We start from the raw sequence: 25,427 nt of genomic DNA on the forward strand, positions 1-25,427 counted from the left end.
GAGATAGTGAGTACAACTACAGACAATTACGGTAGTTTAACAAAGAGGGAGCCACTGCTTGAGCATTAAATAGACTTTACATATAAAGACTACTATGAGCGGGGCACGGTGTAATGGAGTACAGTGACTGCACCTGGCCCCGACGGGAGTGCAACAGCAGTTGCCGGCCTCCAGCCCCTCTTCCTGCACCGCTTAATGTAAGTGATACATCGCAGGCCGCGATGTATCAGTGTCAGCCATGTAAAAATGGCACCATTTGCTTTATAAGACCACTTTTGGGGGGGGGGGGGGGGGGGAGTGCATCTTATAAAGCAAAAAATACAGTAGTTGGAGACATGTTGCTCCATTTTATTGGACTTGTTGCCTTTCACTACAGTTCAGTTTTTTTTTCCTTTTTTTTCAGTTTGGTGAGACATAGTCATATGTACAGGAAAATGCCTTTTTAGAAATCTGCCTCCCTTACTTCACTTCACTTCTCATCTGTACGCGCCACAAAGATAAGAATGTGGCATATCTCTAAGACAGTAACAGGGTTACCCATCTAAATAATTTTTTTCTACAATTTCCTGTGAAAATTTTATTAACAATTTGAATAAAACGATATTTACTCATTATTTCATCCTATAATATTTTGCACTCAGCATGTTCACTACACCACTAGATGCATGCTTTAAGGGATCTATTTCTTAAAATGGGGTCATTTATAAGGGTTTTCTATCATTTTGCAGCTCAACTCCAATACATGTGTGCAATGGGGCCTGAACCATTTTCAGTTTATTATCTGAAAGGCCCCAGGTGCTCCTTTATGTTTGGGCCCTGCCGTGTATCAAGACATAAGATTAGGGCCACAATGGGGATATTTCTGAAGAAAGGAGAAATGGGGTGATACATTTTCGGTAGTACAACTTCATTTTCATATGCTCTGTAGAAAAAAATCAGTTATTTAAATTGACACTTTTGTGTAAAACATGAAAAATATATATTTTTTGCCTGCTTAGCATCAATTTCCACAAAAAACTAGGGGGTCTAAAAGATCACTAAACCACTAGATGAATACCTTAGGGGGTCTAGTTTTCAAAATGGGGTCATTTATGGGGGTTTCTATAAGTTTGGCTGCTCAACGCCATTACAAGTGTGCAATAGGGACTGAACCATTTTCAATTTATTATCTGAAAGCCACTGGGTGTTCCTTTATGTTTGGGCCCTGCCGTGTGTCAAGACATAAGATTAGGGCCACAATGGGGATATTTCTGAAGACAGGAGAAATGGGGTGATACTTCTTCATTTTCATGTGCTTTGTAGAAAAACAAGTCTTTAAATTGACACTTTTGTGTAAATATTATTTTTTTTTTCACCTTCTTAGCATTAATTTCTTTAAACAAGGAGGGGGGGTCAAAAAACTCAATACACCCATAGATGGATACATTAAGGGGTCTAGTTTTCAAAATGGGGTCACTTTTAGGGGGGGTTCTATTATTCTGACACTTATAAGCCTCTGCAAACTTGGCTTATGTACTTAAAAAAAAAATTCAATTAATGTTAAAATGGTAAGTCTCCTAAAATAAAATAAAAGTAAATGTTTTTTGTTAGTGCAGCCAAAATAAAGTAATGATGTTGAAATATATTTTTGATAAAAATATTGAATAGTATTTATGTAGGTATGTGAAATATTGCAGTTGAAAATAAGAAAATATGCCAATTTGTACAAATTTTCATAGATTTTTACGTTTTTTAAAATAAAGATACGCATATTTTACCGGTAAAATTTTACCACCTAAGTAAAGTACAATATGTGATGAGAAAACAATGTCAGAATTATTTTGATGTGCAAAACCTTTACGAAGTTATTCTCTGCTAAAGTAACACTTGTGGCAGGGGCTGAGGTGTACATTGGCGTAGAGTCGGGAGGGATGCCTATCACCCTCCATGATCCATCTGGCTGAACTGTGCCCAAAGCCAGTGCGGGGTAGGCCTGAATAAGTGGGCCACCCAAGAGAGTGGGATGAAAGAAAGAAGGGTCGGGAGGGTGGGGCCTGAAGCGACCGTCCACAGGGTGAGGTTGCGTGAGAATAAATAGTCAGCAGCCCCGCCCACAAATACAGGCTGTAACCAGCCTTAATACTTGTGGCAGGGGCTGAGGTGTACATTGGCGTAGAGTCGGGAGGGATGCCTATCACCCTCCATGATCCATCTGGCTGAACTGTGCCCAAAGCCAGTGCGGGGTAGGCCTGAATAAGTGGGCAAAAAGACTACCCACGCTGTAGGAGGGGAATAGTTAATTGAACCGAACGACACGGGAGGTATCAAGGGCCTGAGTGATTCAGGCAGGAGCTGGGCTGTTAAATGACCTGAGTGCTTCGGGAAGGCACTGGGTATTTAGTAAAGTGACGGTCCAGGATGACAGTGGAAGAGCAGGCTTGGGTGATCCAGGATGAGAGAGGCCACGTAGGCCTGGGCGATCTAGGATGAGAGAGGCAACGCGTGCCTGGACGAACCAGGATGACTGAGGTAGAGCGAGCCTGGGCAATCCAGGATGACAGGAACAGAGCGGGCCTGGGCGATCCAGGAACAGTAACAGTGCAAGCTTGGGCGATCCAGGATGACGGGAGCAGAGCGAGCCTGGGCGATCCAGGATGACGGGAGCAGAGCGAGCCTGGGCGATCCAGGATGACGGGAGCAGAGCGAGCCTGGGCGATCCAGGATGACGGGAGCAGAGCGAGCCTGGGCGATCCAGGATGACGGGAGCAGAGCGAGCCTGGGCGATCCAGGATGACGGGAGCAGAGCGAGCCTGGGCGATCCAGGATGACGGGAGCAGAGCGAGCCTGGGCGATCCAGGATGACGGGAGCAGAGCGAGCCTGGGCGATCCAGGATGACGGGAGCAGAGCGAGCCTGGGCGATCCAGGATGACGGGAGCAGAGCGAGCCTGGGCGATCGAGGATGACGGGAGCAGAGCGAGCCTGGGCGATCCAGGATGACGGGAGCAGAGCGAGCCTTGGCGATCGAGGATGACGGGAGCAGGGCGAGCCTGGGCGATCAGGATGGCAGAGACAGAGCGAGCCTGGGCAGTCCAGGACGACAGAACGAGCCAGGGCGATCCTGGATGACAGGGGTAGAGCGAGCCTGGGCGAACCAGGATGATAGAGACAGAGAGAGCCTGGGCCAGCCAGGATAACCGAGACAGAGAGAACCTGGGCGATCCAGGACGACCGAGGCAGTGTGAGCCTGGATGCTCCTGGATGGCAGAGGCAGAGCGAGCCTGGGCGAACCAGGATGGCAGAGACCGGGCGAGCAAGGGGACCTCAGATGACGCGAGAGTATGTCAGGAAGCAGGGAAGACAGACAGAAGACGTATGCACGATACCTGAAGACTTCGGGAAGCTGATGAGCAGCTACTTGGCTGATCGGGAGGACTGACTATCAGACAGTGCCGCAGCCCTGTCTGTATTAAGAAAAGATGCCCAAAATGGTACATTAGGAACCGGAAAATAGCATAGCAACTAAACCACACAACTAAGACAACATTCATGGAGTTAGCTACACTAAAGGGGATAACTTGTGTTGCATCTAGTAGCAGCAGTGGAGGGTGCAGTTTCTGGCCCCAGTCGAGGAGGCATAGAGCGATTGTGCAGCACTTGATTGGCACTGTGAGTATAGGGGTCCACTGGAGGTTCCCACTTAAACTTAACCTGGGCTAGTGGTAGTATAGGTGACGGGAATCAGAGCAGCAGTCCCTGACCCCGCAGCAGAGTCCGCAAGGCAGCACCCTACAGATCACACCGGTGTCTAGTCTCCCCGCTGCATTCATGAAGCCAATTTTTATTTTATTTTTTATCTCGTTTTCTGTTCCCAGGAATAGAAGCTCTGGCATACGCTCCCACCCCACTGTCTCCACACTTGAACCCCCCCTCTAGCAGAAGCAGGACCAGCCCACTCCCACCGGAATGGAAAAACATACCGGCCAGCCCCGTGCCCGCCAACTGATGCCAACCATGGCTTCCCGGCAGAATGTACTGAAAAATAAATAAAAATAGAAAACAATACATGCAATTATACCTAATTACAGTTGGAGATACCCCAGGTCCGCGTACTGAAGAACTACTTGTACCAATTAGATTTTATTATTTTAATAAACACCGCTTTAGGAGAGTGGACGGGGAGCAAGGAAAGATGACAGAGGCAGAACGGGCCTGGGCGATCCAGGGTGACAGAGGCAAAACGGGCCTGGGCGATCCAGGGTGACAGAGGCAAAACGGGCCTGGGCGATCCAGGGTGACAGAGGCAAAACGGGCCTGGGCGATCCAGGGTGACAGAGGCAAAACGGGCCTGGGCGATCCAGGGTGACAGAGGCAAAACGGGCCTGGGTGATCCAGGATGACAGAGGCTGAACGGGCCTGGGCGATCCAGGATGACAGAGGCTGAACGGGCCTGGGCGATCCAGGGTGACAGAGGCTGAACGGGCCTGGGCGATCCAGGGTGACAGAGGCTGAACGGGCCTGGGCGATCCAGGGTGACAGAGGCTGAACGGGCCTGGGCGATCCAGGGTGACAGAGGCTGAACGGGCCCTGGGCGATCCAGGGTGACAGAGGCTGAACGGGCCTGGGCGATCCAGGGTGACAGAGGCTGAACGGGCCTGGGCGATCCAGGGTGACAGAGGCTGAACGGGCCTGGGCGATCCAGGATGACAGAGGCTGAACGGGCCTGGGCGATCCAGGATGACAGAGGCTGAACGGGCCTGGGGGATCCAGGATGACAGAGGCTGAACGGGCCTGGGCGATCCAGGATGACAGGGGCTAAACGGGCCTGGGCGATCCAGGATGACAGAGGCTGAACGGGCCTGGGCGATCCAGGATGACAGAGGCTGAACGGGCCTGGGCGATCCAGGATGACAGAGGCTGAACGGGCCTGGGCGATCCAGGATGACAGAGGCTGAACGGGCCTGGGCGATCCAGGATGACAGAGGCTGAACGGGCCTGGGCGATCCAGGATGACAGAGGCTGAACGGGCCTGGGCGATCCAGGATGACAGAGGCTGAACGGGCCTGGGCGATCCAGGATGACAGAGGCTGAACGGGCCTGGGCGATCCAGGATGACAGAGGCTGAACGGGCCTGGGCGATCCAGGATGACAAAGGCAAAACGGGCCTGGGCGATCCAGGATGACAGAGGCAAAACGGGCCTGGGCGATCCAGGATGACAGAGGCAACACGGGCCTGGGCGATCCAGGATGACAGAGGCAGAACGGGCCTGGGCGATCCAGGATGACAGAGGCTGAACGGGCCTGGGCGATCCAGGATGACAGAGGCTGAACGGGCCTGGGCGATCCAGGATGACAGAGGCTGAACGGGCCTGGGCGATCCAGGATGACAGAGGCTGAACGGGCCTGGGCGATCCAGGATGACAGAGGCTGAACGGGCCTGGGCGATCCAGGATGACAGAGGCTGAACGGGCCTGGGCGATCCAGGATGACAGAGGCTGAACGGGCCTGGGCGATCCAGGATGATAGAGACAGAGTGTACCTGGGGGATCCAGGATGACCGAGACGGAACGAGCCTGGGCGATCCATGGAGACTGGCTGAACGGGAAGACTGGATATCAGGTGGTACTGCAGCCCTGTTCATTTTGGAAAAAATTAACAGCACCTAGGTAAAGACAAAAAGCTCATAAAGACAGCCCAGAGCTCGTAATGGCACATAAAACAACAACTCCACCTGAGAAAGGAAGGGGCCCGGTTAGGGGTTATCCCGCCCACCCCCATACATGCGTCAGGGCGGTATAACACGCGGTGCTACACGCATGAGCACTGGAGGGCGGCGCGGGACAGCTGTGCCAGGTACCTGGGCATGGAGGGTGGCACAAGACTGCGAAGCCGCGTAATGTGCCCAGAAGGGTGGCACAAAATAACGGCACTGAACACGTGTGCACAGGGCGGCATCACACCACTGCGCTATCAACAAGTGCACAGGAGGGCGGGATGACATGCGGTGTGATGAACCTGTGCACGGGAGAGCGGCATACCAGGTGTCACAGACATGGCATAAGAGGGCAGCACCACACGGCCGTGCCGTATAAAATGCGGTGCGATGCACATGCCTGCTTAGTAGAACACTAATTCAAATTTTTTTTTTTTATATTAACACTGGACAGGCAGGTGCACTTACATGACACCCCATTCTCTTGCAAAATTGCAATGTCACCCAAACAGCAGTAACCTCCCCATCATCATCGCAGAGAAATGCAGAGTCAGCCAGTGCCGCAATCCGGGCAGGGACGCGAATCACAGCAGCCCAGCGGAACGGTCCGCCCCATCTGAAGTGCTGTGGATGCTGGTCCCGCCGAACCCCAGCCGCGGACAGAGAAACATACCGGTTGAGAGGAGGCTCCCCCGCAGCTATACAACACCTATTATATAAGCAGAGTAGACTTTGGAGTGAGGCCCAGGCCATAAAGCTCTTCTACAGGGAAGTCGCCTGGCCGCCCCGGCTGCCTCTACGGTAGGAGAAGTGACAGGGATCTGCACATGGGGGAGAAGGGAGTTAGCTGACAACCCACCTCAAAGGCATCTTCCCACGTTGCACTATCCCTACAACACATTCTCCAGTGTTGGTATAATGCACAAAACATCATGTATAGACTGATGTAATTATTTTAATGCTGTGATATTCACAGGGACTTGGAAAGGCCTGGCTTGCATTTGCCCATCGTATGTCCTTTCATCCACAGAAGACATTTGTTTCTGCAGTGAGCAGAATATGATGGCGTCTAAAGAGCCCTGAAATGTATATAGATAGTTGCTACACATATCGATGCAATGTGAAAATATAACATGAGATATAGTGATGAAATAATGCAATGTCGGAAGCCATTACAGATTATATAGTGATGGTGGGGGGCTGCGCCCAGCGGGACGGTCCGCCCCACCTGAAGTGCCGTGGATGCCGGTCCGCCGAACCCCAGTCGTGGACAAGAGAAGTGTACCTGATGTGAGGAGGCTCCCCCCGGAGCTGGAGGGGAGAGGACGCCCGGCCGGGAGCCGGCCGAACGCTGCCCCCAGCTGAGTAAGCCTGGAGAGCCGAGACCTACCCGGAAGTGACGCGGCATCGAACCGGAAGTGACGGAACGGACCGAGGAAAGCCTGCCTGAAGCGACCGTCCACAGGGTGAGGTTGCGTGAGAATAAATAGTCAGCAGCCCCGCCCACAAATACAGGCTGTAACCAGCCTTAATACATGTCAGATTTCCAAAATATGGCTTAGTCATTAAGGTCCAAACAGGCATGGTCACTAAGAGGTTAAAGTTCGATCTGATATCACATATTGTTATTGGATTTTTGTGATAATTATTGTCTATAATACTACTGTTTTCTCTTAGTGCTTATATCTTGGTATCTGAGAGGTAATTCATTAGTGATATTTGCCCTTCAGGCTTTCAAGGGGTTACCATGGTTGTTCGGTACAATTAGATCCTAGAGATCTTTTACCGTGTATATAAATGGACCCTCCCAGGTTCTGTTTTTTAAATGTCTGTTTGCACGTTGTAAGGTTATGCCGTGATGAAGGACGACATGTGTCCATCTGAAACGCATAGTATGTAAATTAGAGATGCAGGGCTGGATTTCTCTTATCAGTTATAAAAGTATTCAGATTGTAGGACAACCTCTTTAATGTAATATTTATGGATCTTTTTAAGAAGTGAGCAATATAGAATCGTTTTATCGAGACGCAGTGCTGGATTTCTCGTATCATTATGGGACTGTTTCCAGAGCGGCTTCTCTGTACACCGTCACGTTTTCTTGGAATTTGGACCTTGCAAAGTGGTTTAGTGGTGAGCAGTATGACCTTTCCTCATCTTCATTCATTCTTTTGTAACTGCATGTCATTAAAATTTTGTATAACCACTGAGTTATTCAATAATATTGTTCCATCCTTCAACTGCCTCTTGAGCTATGATAGGGACATAGCTGCAGCAGAAAGGATACATCTCCCCTGGGTTGCAGTAGAAACAACATGTCTCCTGCTAGATATAAATCTAGCAGAGCAATTGGAACAAGGAATGGGGGGACCTCTGGATCAACGTGAGGTTTCTAGCTATGATGGCTGATTATTGTTTTTTATATTAGCCATGCGATAACCCCTTTTACATTTCTGCCTTTTGTCCTTATTGCTATCGGTACTTGTCATGATGATGTGATTCTTGTTTAACAGTGTGTAGCACTTAAGAAGGATTTTACTATGTTTGAACCAGGCGGGTATGGTTGTCTGCTAAGTGGGGCACTTAAAACTATACAAGACAATTATGTTTCACCGTCATGCATGACATAATTTGATCAGTCAAGGTTTATATGTAGTTTTTTTCTTAAATGGCAATTTACATTATCTCATTCAATGTGTAACTAACAGAAGGAAGCATTCTGGGAGATCCACCTTAAAGTAGGGACTAAAGATATGAAACAGACACAGGGTGGGATCAGATGATATGGCTTCAAGAATTTTCCAAATGTTGTAATGTAATTTCAGTAATTTTACATGTAATTTATGTGATTCTTCATTTTTTATATAATTATTACATTGCTAACTAGTTTACAATGATACATTGCAGACATGGCTAAACTGCAACCACTACTACTAAACACCAGACTACTGTATTTAACTGAAGTGGAGAGTAGAGTCACATCATGTCAGGTGGGCCCTTCTCTAAGAACGCTATATGGGCCCCATGAGTTCCAATTTCTTATTAGGTGATAGCAGATTGCTAGCTATTGTCAGAAATTCCCTCAGAGGTGTGCATTTGAAGAAGTATAGACCCTTACCTGCAGTTGGGAAAACAATTATTTTAAGTAGTAGTGGAGTTCATAGCTTGGAGGGCCCTTATTGAGCTGTACAATAATAAACTACTGACAGCCATAATACACTGCAATGCAGCTCCATCAAAAAAAACATTCAAATGTTATAGTTCTTGGAATGAGGCGACACAATAGCAAATTATGTAAAAGTGTTATTAATATGCAAAAGTAGTAATACATAAAAATCTATATAAATTTGGTATAGCCGTAATCATAACGTCTCGCAGAAAAAAGTTGATGAGTTGAAAATTAAAAACTTCAGTCATGCTTCCCAATTGCCTAAAATAAAAATAATTTGATATACTCACTGTGTTCTCCAGCGCCATTGTCTGTGATGCTGATCTGCTTAGATACCATGGTCTAACTAACCATGGCATCTGAGAAGTTAAAGGGGTTATCCCATGACTAATGTAAGAATTGAAAAGCAGACATCATATAGTACATGGAAATCTTTTTCTAACAAAGCTAGAACCACCCCTGCACCTCACACGGATCCAGAGATCTCCACATTTATTGCTCTGCTAGATTTCTATCAAGCTGACAGGTCATGGGAAGTGTCTTTTCTTCATTTTCCGCAAACTTAAAAGTCAAAGTCCACTCAACAGAGTGACTTAACCTCCATCAATAAGCAAGGTGATATTTAAAATTCTTAGGGAGGGAAGGAAGGAAAATTTGTGAAATATACTTACGTAAATGTGCATTTACCGTTGTTTCTTATCTTTTATAGGTGCTGAACAGCCGTTATCCATTCCTCCAATCAAGTTCCTTCAATCTTCCTCCGGCCAACTATTGCAGTTACCTTGGAGCTGACCATTTCCACCTTTGAAGCAGGTAAGTACAATTAAATTCTCCAGTTACAGGAGAAATAAACCGCCCAGAGAGGCTGTACAGCGCAATACAGCGTTGTACAGCCTCAGTGCTTCCTGCTCTGTATACACAGCGCTCGGTGAGCACTGTGTATACAGTGATCTATAAGGCAGGGACACCTGGGCACTGTCCCTGCCTTCTCTAAGGGTTGCCCTGCTGTCACTGACAGCGGGCAACCCGATGAGCAGCTGCACGATTAGCGTGCAGCTGCGATCTCTGAATGGACGTTTTAAAACGTACATTCAGAGATAGAGAACCATCTCCCGGACGTTTATATTCTATGGGCCGACGGGAGGTGGTTAATTTGGAACTTATTATGATGAATAAACGTTCCTTTGCCCATTTGATCAGTTTTGGACTTTTTTATATGAATTTTTAATGAACTATTGTTACAATTTATATCAGAAATTAATAAAAGTGAGTCTGTTTGTTTCTTGCAGCTAGTTCGCTAATTCTAAGAGCTGCAAAAAAGTCTAGACAATAGGCCGAAGAAAAAAGGTAAGTTTCATAATTGGAATTACAAACTATAGATAATTGAATTAAAAAAAATTGTAATAGTTGTATAGACATAGGCCTTGTTTTTTCCTTTCTCACTGAATTTTTACTAATACCTTCTATAATCTGTTATATTTTGAAATTGTTAAGTAACGAATTGAAGCCTTCTAACTTCAGAAAAAATGAAATGACAGATATTTTTTTCGAAATGGCACCAGCTTGTAAACCTTTTCTGGAGAGATATAAAATAAATATAAATAAATATTTTTTCTTTTATACTTTGTCTTAAGTGGAATCCAAGCAGTGAAACAGGTTTCACTGCTTGGATTCCACTTAACACAAAGTATAAAAGAAAAAAATTGGAAAAAAGAATATATAGACATTTTTACACTTTTACCTTCAGCTAGAGAAAATTTGAGAATCGAATCAGAAAAAGAGAAAAAAATCGGATGAGGATAAAATCAGATAAGCATGTCAATGCTTCTTTAACAGAAGTCTCTTTTATTCCTGTGCCAATTTTCAACGCTGGGATTGTATTGAAGTCATTGTTAATATTGGACTGAACTGTATCAGTTATTATCATCTTGGGGTTGACAATTTCTGAATGGTAATTGGGTTTTAAGCATTGTTTAATGTCATAAGAATCTGATCAAACAAAACCTGTTTGATCTAAAGATTCTTTCTTTGTCAAAAATTGTAAAAATTCTTTAAATAAAAGGTCTTTGTCTAATGAATAGGATTCAATTAACAATTGAGGAATTATCTATAACAGTGCACTGTGAGATACAGTCCCTTTGTTGTAATATATGGGATGGTCTCACCTAGAGCAGGGGTTACCATTGGTTGAAGTGACAGTTGAAGGCTGTGATGGCATCTTTTTTGCTGGTGGAAGTTTGCTGGACTGTTGATCAACAATGCAGTCCCTCGCAGCAGCAGCTGTAGAAATCCCTCAGCCCTTCTTACCCTGTTGAGCTGATGTAAATTGAGAAGAAGAATAAGCTCTCCTATCTTTTCTTCTGCGCTTCATAGGTGGCGATGTATCTTCTGTGTCACCATGTAAGCCTGCACCGATGACTGAACGCAGATTGATGATTGCTGGGCTCGCGCTGGGTACTGCGCAGTGGACTTGATTAGTTGCTTGAAGATTCGTCTCTTCGGAATCCAGACCGATTTGGAGGCAGCTGCGGAGCCATGCTTCACCTCCTTGAGATTCTGCTTTGAAGATCAGCTGTTTAAGAAGTTCTTCCATCCTGAAGGTTAGTGCAGGTCTGTCTTTGTAAAATATAGTTGCAAGAAAAAGTATGTGAACCCTTTGGAAGGATATGGATTTCTGCACAAGTTGGTCATAAAATGTGATCTGATCTTCATCTAAGTCACAACAATAGACAATTACAGTCTGCTTAAACTAATAACACACAAAGAGTTAAATGTTACCATGTTTTTATTGAACACACCATGTAAACATTCACAGTGCAGGTGGAAAAAGTATGTGAACCCCTAGACTAATGACATCTCAAAGAGCTAATTGGAGTGAGGTGTCAGCCAACTGGAGTCTAATCAATGAGATGAGATTGGAGGTGTTGGTTACAGCTGCCCTGCCCTATAAAAACACACACCAGTTCTGGGTTTTCTTTTCACAAGAAGCATTGCCTGATGTGAATGATGCCTCGCACAAAAGAGCTCTCAGAAGACCTACAATTAAGAATTGTTGACTTGCATAAAGCTGGAAAGGATTATAAAAGTATCTCCAAAAGCCTTGCTGTTCATCAGTCCACGGTAAGACAAATTGTCTATAAATGGAGAAAGTTCAGCACTGCTGCTACTCTCCCTAGGAGTGGCCGTCCTGTAAAGAGGACTGCAAGAGACTGCTCAATGAGATGAAGAAGAATCCTAGAGTGTCAGCTAAAGACTTACAAAAGTCTCTGGCATATGCTAACATCCCTGTTAGTGAATCTACGATACGTAAAACACTAAACAAGAATGGATTTCATAGGAGGATACCACAGAGGAAGCCACTGCTGTCCAAAAAAAACATTGCTGCGCGTTTACAGTTTGCACAAGAGCACCTGGATGTTCCACAGCAGTACTGGCAAAATATTCTGTGGACAGATGAAACCAAAGTTAAGTTGTTTGGAAGACACACTGTTAGGGAGTAGTGTCAATCGAGGCTCATCTGAGTCTGAGGACACCCGAGCTGGAAGTATGGAGTCCAGTGGCAGAGGCCCACAGAAGCAGGAGGCAGGTAGCGTGGTCGATCAGTCCGGGTCGGCAGCAGAGATGGCAGCGAGGTAACAGCAGGAGTAGACGGAGGCGTGGTCGGTGGTAAGCAGTAAGTCAATGCAGGCGGCAATTCAGCGAGGTCAAAACGGTCCGGGTTGGCAACGATGGTAAATCAGCAATAGCGGTGGAGGAGCAGAGAGGAAGCTTGCTACAGGCTTGGAGGCACAATAACCAGCAAAGGGCTGGGTTCAATGGCTGGGTTTTATAGGGAAGTAGCAGGTGCAAGAGATTGGAATAATCAGCAGGTCAAGACAAGGACAAGAGAGGTAGTTAGAAGTTAGCAGTTAGCTAGAGAACAGTCCAGGGAGAGACGGTAGCCTAGTGGGTAGAGCTACCGCCTGGGACATGACTGGCCACAGGTTCGAGACTGGCCACATTTGGCGAGAGAAGAAGGCGCAAGGGTGTAAAAGCATCTTTTCTCCCGTACGTTGTGATAGGACAGCGCCTACTGCGGTGTCGGAAGCGTCCACTTCGATTGTGAATGGCAGTTCGGGATTAGGATGGATCAGAATTGGAGCAGACGTGAAGAGGGATTTAAGCTTGGTGAAGGCTTCCTGTGCTTCGGGTGTCCAGGAAAAGGGCACAGTCTTTTTGGTTAAGTGGGTAATTGGAGTAATGATTTTTGAGAAGTTCCGAATGAATTTTCGGTAAAAGTTGGCGAAGCCGACAAACCTCTGTATTTCTTTTTCGTTCTTAGGGGGAGGCCAATCTATTACAGCCTGAATTTTCCTAGGATCCATACTAAGCCCTTCCGGGGAGATGATGTAACCGAGAAACTGGGTGGTGGTCTGTTCGAACTCGCATTTCTCGAGCTTGATGTAAAGGGACTGCTCGCGAAGTCTTTGTAACACCCTGCGGACATGTTCGCGATGTTGATCGAGATTTTCAGAGAAAATTAAAATATCGTCCAGGTATACCACTACGAACAGATCCAGCATGTCCCTAAGGACGTCATTAATGAAATGTTGGAAAGTGGCTAGGGCATTGCAAAGTCCGAAGGGCATAACTAAGTATTCAAAATGTCCATATCGTGTGCGAAAGGCGGTCTTCCATTCATCCCCGGGGCGAATGCGAACCAGATTATAGGCCCCTCGAAGATCGAGTTTCGTAAAGACTTTCGCCGCCCGGAGTCTCTCGAGAAGTTCCGAAATCAAGGGGAGAGGGTAACGGTTTTTTACCGTAACATCATTCAGCTTGCGATAGTCAATGCAAGGGCGTAGAGAGGAGTCTTTTTTCTCCACGAAGTAGAAGGGTGCTCCCGCGGGGGAGGTGGAGGGTCGAATGAAGCCCTTCTTTAGGTCCTCGTCCAAGTAGTCCTTCAGGGCCTTGAGTTCAGGCTCCGAGAGGGAGTAGATGCTGCCGAAGGGTATTTCAGCCCCAGGTAATAATTCAATTGGGCAGTCGTATGGTCGATGCGGGGGCAGCTTGTCTGCGTTTTTTTTTTTTCGCAGACATCCTGAAACTCACTATATTGTGGAGGCAACAGCTCCTTGACAGTTGGTTCCGAGATGATAGATACTTTGGGTGTTGGGGAAGCAGGTTCATGCAGACAGTTCGAAGAGCAGAACTCGGATGTGAACCGTAGACAGCGGGTTTCCCAGTCCACCGAAGGGTTGTGAGTGACTAACCACGGGATGCCCAAGATCACCGGAAACTTGGGGGAGGAAATCAAAGAAAAGTGGATCGTCTCGTGGTGGTCGGTTTTAATGTGGAGCTGTAAATCTGTGGTCTGATGTGTAACGGGTCCCGAGGAGAGTGGGGACCCATCCACTGTTTCCAGATCGATGGGGGCTGTCTTGGTTACAAGCGGAATGTTGTTCTCGTGAGCAAAAGTTTGATCCATAAAATTGTCGCCAGCCCCGGAGTCGAGCATTGCAGAACAGAGAAGTTGTCGATCCCCGATGGTAATGAAAATTGGAATGGTGAAGTGGGACCCGGTGGCTGCTAACTCAGTTGTCTCTGCCGTCACCGGTGGGATTGCGGCCTGCCGCTGCTCTCGCAGTTTAGTGACGGCAATGGTTCTGCAGGATTTGTTGGGGCATTTGATGGCAATGTGCCCTGGCTCCCCACAGTAGAGGCAGAGGCCTTCAGCCAGTCGTCGTTCTTTTTCTGCTACGGACAGAGTCTTGCGCACTGCGTCAACCATCATCGGCTCGATTTGAGGTTGGGCGACCTGCTGAGTAGTAGAGTAAGTGGGTCTGTCGCCTTGGAACCAGAGCCTTTCTTTCCATCTCTCGGTGAGCCTCTGATGAATACGGACACACACCTGAATGAAGTCGTCCAAATCATCCGGGGCTTCAAGTCCGGCAAGTTCATCTTTGATCGCCTCCGATAGACCTCGCCGAAATTGGCTCCTTTGAGCAGCTGGGTTCCAGTTGGTGTCTGAGACCCAGCGGCGGAACTTGGCGGCGTACTCGGCGACAGAGCGTCTTCCCTGTCGAAGACTGTGTAGTCTTGCCTCAGCTGTCGCACAGCGATTGGGGTCATCAAAGACCTGGCTCATAGCTGTGATGAAAACATCCAGATCGCGCAGCAGACGGCTATTGGTTTCCACGTATGGAGACGCCCATGCCAGGGCCTCATCCGTCAGGAGGTTAACAATGAACAATACTTTCTTCTCGTCAGTGGAAAAGGCGGCCGGATGCATCCGGAAGTAGATACGGCACTGATTGAGAAAGCGTACTGGCGACGATCTCCATTGAATTTTGAGGGTAGTGGCATGCGGGTGTCTGCAGCCGCGCCGCGTATGTCCAGGAGTTGCCGCTGGAGCTCAATGATCTCCCCCTGTTGACTCTGTACCAGGCCTTGGATTTGCGAAAATTTCTCCTGGTAGGTGGTGCCGAACTCTTGCAGCTCAGACACCTGCTTGCGCAGGGTGGCGACTGCGGACTCCATTTTTTTTTGGGCTGGTTATTCTGTTAGGGAGTAGTGTCAATCGAGGCTCACCTGAGTCTGAGGACACCCGAGCTGGAAGTATGGAGTCCAGTGGCAGAGGCCCACAGAAGCAGGAGGCAGGTAGCGTGGTCGATCAGTCCGGGTCGGCAGCAGAGATGGCAGCGAGGTAACAGCAGGAATAGACGGAGGCGTGGTCGGTGGTAAGCAGTAAGTCAATGCAGGCGGCAATTCAGCGAGGTCAAAACGGTCCGGGTTAGCAACGATGGTAAATCAGCAATAGCGGTGGAGGAGCAGAGAGGAAGCTTGCTACAGGCTTGGAGGCACAATAACCAGCAAAGGGCTGGGTTCAAGGGCTGGGTTTTATAGGGAAGTAGCAGGTGCAAGAGATTGGAATAATCAGCAGGTCAAGACAAGGACAAGAGAGGTAGTTAGAAGTTAGCTAGAGAACAGTCCAGGGAGAGACGGTAGCCTAGTGGGTAGAGCTACCGCCTGGGACATGACTGGCCACAGGTTCGAGTCCTGACACACACACAACACTATGTGTGGAGTAAAAGAGGCACAGCACACCAACATCAAAACCTCATCCCAACTGTAAAGTATGGTGGTGGGGGCTGCTTTGCTGCATCAGGGCCTGGACGGATTGCTATCATGGAAGGAAAAATGAATTCCCAAGTTTATCAAGACATTTTGCAGGAGAACTTAAGGCCATCTGTCCACCAGCTGAAGCTCAACAGAAGATGGGTGTTGCAACAGGACAATGACCCAAAGCATAGAAGTAAATCAACAACAGAATGGCTTAAAAAGAAGAAAATACGCTTCTGGAGTGGCCCAGTCAGAGTCCTGACCTCAACCCGATTGAGATGCTGTGGCATGACCTCAAGAAAGCGATTCACACCAGACATCTCAAAAATATTGCTGAACTGAAACAGTTCTGTAAAGAGGAATGGTCAAGAATTACTCCTGACCGTTGTGCACGTCTGATCTGCAACTACAAGAAACGTTTGATGGAAGTTATTGCTGCCAAAGGAGGTTCAACCAGTTATTAAATCCAAGGGTTCACATACTTTTTCCACCTGCACTGTGAATGTTTACATGGTGTGTTCAATAAAAAGATGGTAACATTTAATTCTTTGTGTGTTATTAGTTTAAGCAGATGAAGATCAGATCACATTTTATGACCAATTTGTGCAGAAATCCATATCATTCCAAAGGGTTCACATACTTTTTCTTGCAACTGTATACTTACGTGAATGTGCATTTACCGTTGTTTCTCCTCTTTTATAGGTGCTGAACAGCCGTTATCTATTCCTCCAATCAAGTTCCTTCAATCTTCCTCCTGCCAACTATTGCAGTTACCTTGGAGCTGACCATTTCCACCTTTGAAGTAGGTAAGTACAATTAAATTGAATGATTTCTAATACAATGAGAGGTGTGTTGATATCATGGCTCCCCTCATTGTATACACAATATGTATCGCTCCACACTCTCCTTATCACAACTAAGGAGGCAGATGAAGGATGAAACTGAGCATGTGCGGCCATCTCAGTGGGCTGGACAAAGAAATAAGAAAAAGAGCAGTTGGAGCTATAGAGATACATTTTATTGACAGTGGCTATGCTAAATTTTTAATTCCATGCAATTACAGAAGTATTCATATCCAGGTGCTGGTTTAAAAACAGTAGAATATTTTTCATGGGAAAACCCATTTAAATGTCGCCAATCATGAACAATAGCTCCAGGTGTCTGCTGGGTAAAACAACAGGCATCCAACGGCTATTGCACCCACTCAGCTCCTGAACAGCTGTAAAGATCCAACTTGCAACGTAAGGCTACTTTCACACTTGCGTTTTGTGCGGATCCGTCTTGTATCTGCACAAACGGATCCGCATGAATAATGCAAACTCTTGTATCCGTTAATAACAGATCCGTTTGCATTATTCATTCAAAAAAGAGTCTAAATCAAAACGGATCCGTCCTGACTTACATTGAAAGTCAATGGGGGACGGATCCGTTTTCAATTGCACCATATTGTGTTAGTGAAAAACGGATCCGTCCCCATTGACTTACATTGTAAGTCTAGACGGATCCGTTTGGCTCCACATAGTCAGACGGTCACAAAAACGCTGCAAGCTGCGTTTTAGTGACCGTCTAAAAAACGCAACGGAGACCAAATGCAGCCAAACTGATGCATTCTGAACGGATCCTTATCCATTCAGAATGCATTGGGGCTGAACTGATCCGTTTTGGGCCGCTTGTGAGATCCCTGAAACGTATCTCACAAGCGGACCCAGAAACGCCAGTGTGAAAGTAGCCTATCATGTAAGGTGCAGATTGTTAATGGTTAAAGACCTGACTTCTGCCACCCATGTACAGTAGATCAGTGTTTCTCAACTCCAGTCCTCAGGGCCCACCTGCTGGTCAAGTTTTCAGAATTTCCTCAGTTTTGAACAGGTGAGAGAATTAGGCTACGTCTACACGACGACATTTGTCGAGCGACATTTTGTTGCACTAATGTTGTGCGACAATTTTTTAATGGCAGTCTATGGTGTCGCACTGCAACATGCAACATGCTGCGACTGCGACGCAACAGTCACAGAAAATCCATTCGAAATGGATTTTTCTGCGACTGTTGCGTCGCAGTCGCAGCATTTTGCATGTTGCAGTGCAACACCATAGACTGCCATTATAAAAATTGTCGCGTGACATTAGTGCAACAAAATGTTGCGCTACAAATGTTGCAGTGTAGTTGTGCCCTATCTGTTGCGCGACTTACTGTCGCGCAACAAATATCGTCGTGTAGATGTAGCCTTAGCGTCAAAGCCTCAGGACTTACCACAGGTATTCATTCTGTGGGATATTCTCAAATCATGTCCGGTAGGTGGGCCCTGAGGACTGGAGTTGAGGAACACTGCAGTAGATGACAGGAAGAGTTTAAGCTGCATGGTGGAAAAGAGTTAAATGCACTGTAAAAACTAAACACTAAAATAATAGTGGTATTGGTGATTTTCTTTCTTACTCCCTTTCATAAAAATGAGTGGTATAACTTAGTCAATACATTACCTGCAACTCAGAATGGTGCCATTACAAAAAACATGACATCCTCAGAAAGTAAACCCTCATACAGCTATATCAAAGAAAAAAAAAAAAAATAATGGCTTTTGGAACATAGTGATGAAAAAGCAAAAATATAATTGTTTCCTTAAAGGGGTTGTTTGGTGTCTACATATTATGTTTGTATGTTTTTTGTATATTTCTCACATCAGAAAATGCAGTCTATGCAGGAGGCAACCAGAGCAGTTATACTTCCCAAAACCTCATCCATTTGTTCGGAAATTGCTGTCTAGGCTGTGCTTTTGAAGTAGTTTGGTGTCTCGTATGCAGCTTTTAATCAGAGTGGTCTGTTTACAATATATGGAGCCTACATAGAATTTGTATAGAGGAACACACACGACACAACCGTGGTAATTACTTGGAGCTACATATGATTTATTTTCTGTTCATTAGTGAAGAATAAACAGTTTTAAATGGCTGCCTTATGTATATGCCATGTGCAAGAAAACACTGGCTGTTCTGTCCGTTACTTTCAGGCAGAAGCTTGTAGATGATAGTAGAAACTTTAGAGACTTCTTTATTAATCTACTGATCTTCAAGTCTTAAACCCAATACAACGCTAAACAACTATGCGCCAGTGAAGCTGCTGCCAGCACACAGAAAATATGTAGCCACACTTTAATGCTTCTAAGTTTCTGTCTGTAGAATGCAGGGTTTTTTTTGGGGAGTAGATCCAAAAGAGCTGAGAAGTACCGGTATTTATATATTTCTGTTGGAAACATAAATTATAAAGTGTTCAGTATATTAATAATAAGAAATCACACAAAAATGTTAAGATTGAAAAGTATTATTTGTGCTGTCTCTTCTGATCTGCTACATTGGTAGCAGATCGCTTGGCTATGCCACCAATGTCAGATAGGCGCATCTATCTCCAGAAAGGGCCACTGAAACTGAAAGAGAGTGCACCGTGCAAACGCAGTTACCCACTGTTCACTTCTATGGGAGTTCCAAAAATAGCCAAGCGAGCACACTCAGCTATTTTCGGAAGTCCCATACAAATGAATGGAGGGCAGCTGTGCATGCATGATTGCTCTCCACTCACTTTGGGGGTTCTGTTCTGGAGATAGGTCCCAGAGATGGAACAGACCCTTTAAATGAAATGTATAAAACTTCTCCCTTTATTGTCACAGAGAATGTCTGCAATAGTCTCTCATAAATGGTCATCTTCCGACTGAGGTTATTTCTGTTCAGGTGCGTGCTATAAAGCGTCTCTCTGGAAGAGATGCTGCAGCAGCCTGGCTGCCTCCATAATGATAAAACTAAGCTAAAGATACAATAAAATAGATTAGTAAAATGAATTTGTTACAGTAAATATTGTAATAAGGTGATAGATTACTAATTTGCTGTTGTAGACTAATATATGTACATTTAATAAAGATAAAGGGGCCATCTTCTGTTTATTCTCTACATTGAAGCTTACAGGAGCATGAAGTCAAATAAATATCGGTGTATGTGTTGCAGGCAAACATTTATGGTGGAAGACCACATCCTGGATCCTACACATCGTTTTGCAGCTGTAGATGGAAACTATTTTTCAGGAATTCTCTGGATATAATGGTACATTAGTAAAGCCGTATTACTGGCTCTATCCAAACCACAATTGTGTAAAATGTCCGTATCATATTAGAACAGGAGAAGACTCCCGAGTTACTTATGGAGAGTTCTACGAGGCATTTGGCTTTCCATATGGACCAACAATGCCTGAAAATAAGCACCTGATATTTTATGAAATAAAAGCTTTCAATGGAGCCGTCATTCAGAGAGGCCAGGCTACAAACTGCACTCATTCTAACCTTCATGCAGAGTCCATGTTGTTTGAGAGTCAAGGATATCTAGACTCCTTCCTCCACCAGCATAGCCAAGTCGGCTATTTAACTCTTTACGCAAATTTTACTCCCTGCAATGAGTATGGACATTATTGCATCAGTAAAATCTACGATTTACTGATCAGGTATCCTGATCTGCGCCTAGATATCTATTTCTCGCAGTTCTACCATGTTGCAGAAGAGTTTCCCACTTCTTTTTGGAACAAAGAAGCATTAAAGAGTCTTGCTGGTCACTGGCCAAGAGTAACGCTGAATCCATTAAGCAATGGAGTTTGGAAGACTGTTCTTTATGCCTTTGTGAAAGAAGTTCCAGAGAACACCCTGTACCAACCCATCTTGCCTGCCAGGGCTTCTGCTGACAGGTGTAATGCCCACACCATTCATTTTATCACTGGGATTAAACCTTATTTTGTTGATGCTCCTCCAGTTCCTCAACATCAAGAAACAAAAAGTCTTCCAGAGAGTCGAAGAGATAAAAAAAATCCTCCTTTTTTCCCGCTGCCCCAAAACAGCTTTTCCCCCCACTATCCTATGCTCGCATCCCGCTTGCCCTTCATGCCCGCATCACATGGTCCAAAAGAAGTTTCCTTAAAACCCAAACATATCGTCCGACATCTAAACATGCCGACGGGTAAAAGTGAAGAAATGAATCTGAGTAACGTGGTACCACATGAAAGAAAGGTTAATGAGGTTGTAATCACTGAGCAAGTGGTAAAAGAGAAGAATAAAGAAGCAAAGACACTCAGAAGGAAAGAAAAAACAGATTCTGCGAAAAAATCCAAGCGCTGAGAGTTATTTTTTTTTTTAATCAAGTAATTTTTATTTTGGTTTTACAAGAAAGTGCATTAAACAAATACACAACTATAACCCCTCCCCCCTCCTCCCCCCCACCCTCCATCCCATCCCCCTTTCCCAAAGCACAGTCACTTGAAAGAAGAGTTCAAGGTATGGTCCATAAATGCAAGTTCATGGTATTCTTTTTTAAGGCATCACCTTTTCATCTTCTGGGGCGGACCATATAACTTCATAGATTCTTATTATCCACACATAACTCTATGACGTAAGCATTTGAATATCAATCATCATCCAACAGTCTACCATTCACCCATATCAATTATCCTTTAAACCTTTCATTCCATTCAAAGTATACAGTCATCTCTAAGACAGCTCATAATATGAGATCCATGGAGACCAAACTGCTTCAAATTTTTTTTTTGAATCCCTTTTCAAGTAGACATATTCCTCCAATTTAATCAATGCATGTACCCTATTCACTACTTCTTGGCTGGTGGGCGCCATCTCATCTATCCAGTGAAATGCTATACACTTTCTTGCCTGGTATAGTACTCTCTTAATAGCCATTCTCCTTTTTCCCATAGCCCTAGGCACTTCCACAAGGCCCATTAAACAAATTAACGGGTTAACCTCCAAATCCACCTGAAAGACTCTATTGATGAATTCCATTACCTCCACCCAATACCTCCTTAACCGTGGGCAGTTCCACATTAAATGGATCAAGTTTGCACCCGATACATTACAACGTGGACACTTATCATCATTCCTATAGCCCATTTTTAACAGTAATGTAGGTGTTCTATAAACCCTATGTAGAAGATACAATTGAGAAATCCTAGAAGATTCGCTCAGTGACAATGTTGGTAAATCCTTGAGTGTCTTCTCCCAATTCTCCTCCGTCAAGCCCTCAATATCCTTTTTCCATTTGTCATACAGCTGTAATGGATTGGATTTATCAATCTCCTCCCTGAGCGCGCTATAATAAAGGGAAATCACCCCACCAGTGGTCCCTGCTCGTGCAGTATATTCATTGATAACACATCTAGCTGCCTGCCGTATCTTTCCCCTCTTTTCTTGGGTCTGAATAGCATGTCTCAACTGTAGATATACATAGAAACATCTATGGGGGATGCTGAACTCCTGCCTTAACACTTCAAAACCTTTCAGTGCCCCACCCACAAACAGTTGAGCCATCTTACTCAGCCCATATTGACTCCACTGCTGTACTCCACTAACCTTATCCAATTCAGGATATAAATGGTTTGGCCATATAGGCGTGTGTGTAATATACCCCGAAATATTCAATTTCTCTTTAGCTTTCCACCATATTTTATGTATCATGGATAACACAGGGTATTGAGCACCATGGGAACTAAAAGATCCATCCTCCAAAGCAGACAATAAGCAAGTGCGTAATGTTAAATGCTGAGTAATACGGCCTGAACTATTCAGTCTAGACTCGTCTCCCCATCCCCTAAGATGTTGCAACTGGGCTGCAATATAGTAGGACCATGGATCTGGCACCGCCAAACCTCCCTGTGTTTTAAGTCTCTGCAGGGTTGAAAGTTTAATCCTCGGCACACCTCCCCTCCAAATCAAGTCTCTGAAAATTGCATTTATAGTATGAAAGAACCTTAACGGAATCCAAACCGGCGCGTTATGAAGGAGATATAGGAGTTTTGGCATTAGTATCATTTTCAAGAGGTTGGCACGACCAATGACTGACAAAGGTAATTTGCTCCAGGCCTTTATCTTCATCCTGAATTCACCTAGCATTGGTACTAAGTTCAGACGCTCATAATCATTCAGATTCGTAGTAACCCACACTCCTAAGTATTTTAGGGATGACACTACTTGCAACCCTCCTGTATCAGATAAGGGCCTAGTACTCTCACTATCTAGGGGTAGTAGGGCGGATTTTGACCAATTGATGACTAATCCTGACATGGTCCCAAATCGATTAATGATTTCCATCGCAGCAGGAAGAGAAGTCCTCCAGTCATCTATGAATAGGAGCAAATCATCAGCGTATAACGCCACTTTTTCTGTTCTATGTCCGTATTGGAGACCTTTGACCGTAGCTGACATTCTCAGTGCCTCTGCCAGGGGCTCCACTGCCACCGCAAAAAGTAACGGCGACAGTGGACACCCCTGTCTCGTACCTCTAAAAAGCATAAATGGGTCAGACAAATCGCCATTAACCCTCACAGTCGCTCTAGGACATGCATATAACAGTTGAACCCAGGAAATAAATTCGGCTCCAAAACCCATTTTCTTGAGCACTAGCCATAAATAGCGCCATTCCACACTGTCAAACGCTTTGGCCGCATCAAGAGATGCGACCGCCGCGGTCGAGGTGTGGACATGTGCTGCTTGAATATTCAGGAACAGACGCCTGATATTAACCGCTGTTGACATATTTGGCATAAAACCTGCTTGATCTTGACATATTAGAGTAGTTATCACTGAGTTCAGACGATTTGCTAACACCTTTGCTAAAAGTTTAACATCAACTGGGAGTAAAGAAATGGGTCTGTAGGATTCGGCTTCAAGTATATCTTTACCTGGTTTAGGCAAGAGAACAATGACTGCTTCATTCATGGATCCAGGGAGCCGTCCCTGCAGCTTAGCCTCATTACAGACCTCCAGCAACTGGGGAAGTAAAATGTCAGAATATCGCTTGTATACTTCAGCCGGCAGGCCGTCCCTACCTGGGGCTTTATTATTGGACATTGTTTTTAATGCGGTTTCCAACTCCTGCATGGTAATTGGGCCATCCAACTGCGCCCTATGTTCATTTGATAACGTGCCTAATTTCAGGGGTTGCAGAAAAAGATCGATCTCTGTGTCTAAAACACTCAGCCGTGATTTATACAGTGTAGAATAAAATGAGTGCATGACCTGGAGCAAATTAGGCGGTTCTTTCTGAACAACACCATGTACGTCTTTTAGGGCCGCAATGTACGTAGACTGCAACTGAGCCTTAGATACCAATGCCAAAAGTCTACCTGCCCTCTCCCCCTCCTCATAGAAGGACTGCTTCTGGAAAAAACGTTTATTTTTTGCTTGTTCTAATAACCGGTCATTTAATTTCTGCTGGGCTTCCTTCAATTTATCCCTAGTCTCCTCCTGTGGTCCCAAAATATATTCTACTTCTGCTCCTTCCAATTCCGCAATTAACTTCTGCGTGCGCGCTCTAGACTCAGATTTCTTTTTATTGACTTCTGCAATGAGCAGACCCCTCAAAAATGCCTTCATAGTCTCCCATACTATCAATCTAGACGCGGACGGAAGATTAATTTGGAAAAATTCTACCAGTTTTACACCAATTCCCCCAGCATCCGGCAGGAGAGGCAGCCAGTAAGGATTAAACTTCCAACCCCCACCACCACGTTTACGTGATGCACTAAAGTCCAGCGCCGCTACCACCGGTGAGTGGTCTGAAACCCTGCGCGGCAGATATTGTATGGCTCCCATATACTGCCCCATAAGTGCATTTCCAACAATGAGGTCGATCCTAGATAGTGAATTATAAGTACTTGAACAACAAGAGAATTGTTTCACAGATGGATTCTTTAGCCTCCAAAAATCTAACATCATAGCCTCCTGCATCAAAACTCCAAAAGGAGATATTCCATTTGTATGGGAAGCTTGACCCACCCCCATCCTATCCAAGTTATAATTAATAACATTATTAAAGTCCCCCATTAATAATACAGGAGCGTCAGGCATATCCGCTATAAATTGCAATATTTCTCTAAGCACCCCAGGTGAATACGGCGGCGGGATATACACACCCACCAGAATACAAGTAGTTGCATATATCACACAATGTAAACACACGTACCTCCCCTCTTTGTCTACTTTTTTAGTGATGCAAGAGAATGCAATTGATCTGTGTATCAGGAGACTCACCCCCCTTGCATAGGACGAGAAAGTGGAATGATAGCAATGTCCTGCCCACTTAGGAGTAAGCAGATGAATCTGGTCAGAGGTGAGATGAGTCTCCTGCATGCAGCAGACCAACGGCTGATGTTGATTTAAACAATCCATAACCGCTCGTCTTTTTATGACATCCTTAACCCCGCGCACATTCCAACTGAGCACATTAACCCTCCCCGCCATACTTAGATATCAGGAAGTACACAAATATATCTATTAGGTTTCTAGCACCCGGTGAGCCTATACAGCAGTAGCCCATCTTACATACAGTCAGCAGACCAATACCTTTACGTTCATATACAGTGTGTGCTTTCAAATAAAACATAACCTCCTCCCTCCCCCCCTCCCTGAAAAAAACCCCCTCAACATTGTAAACGT

The 25,427-nt window shown here is 45.4% G+C and overlaps 1 protein-coding gene across 1 annotated transcript; it reads left to right on the plus strand.

Annotated features, from left to right (window-relative positions):
• The first annotated feature begins 20,006 nt into the window (after nt 1-20,006).
• On the plus strand, nt 20,007-21,101 carry APOBEC4 (apolipoprotein B mRNA editing enzyme catalytic polypeptide like 4). The gene has a single exon (XM_040408763.1). The coding sequence runs from the start codon at nt 20,007-20,009 to the stop codon at nt 21,099-21,101; it is 1,095 nt and encodes a 364-aa protein (XP_040264697.1).
• The last annotated feature ends 4,326 nt before the right edge of the window (nt 21,102-25,427 follow it).

The sequence above is a fragment of the Bufo bufo genome, chromosome 9 (assembly GCF_905171765.1).
Source record: "Bufo bufo chromosome 9, aBufBuf1.1, whole genome shotgun sequence".
NCBI classification, from domain to species: domain Eukaryota; kingdom Metazoa; phylum Chordata; class Amphibia; order Anura; family Bufonidae; genus Bufo; species Bufo bufo.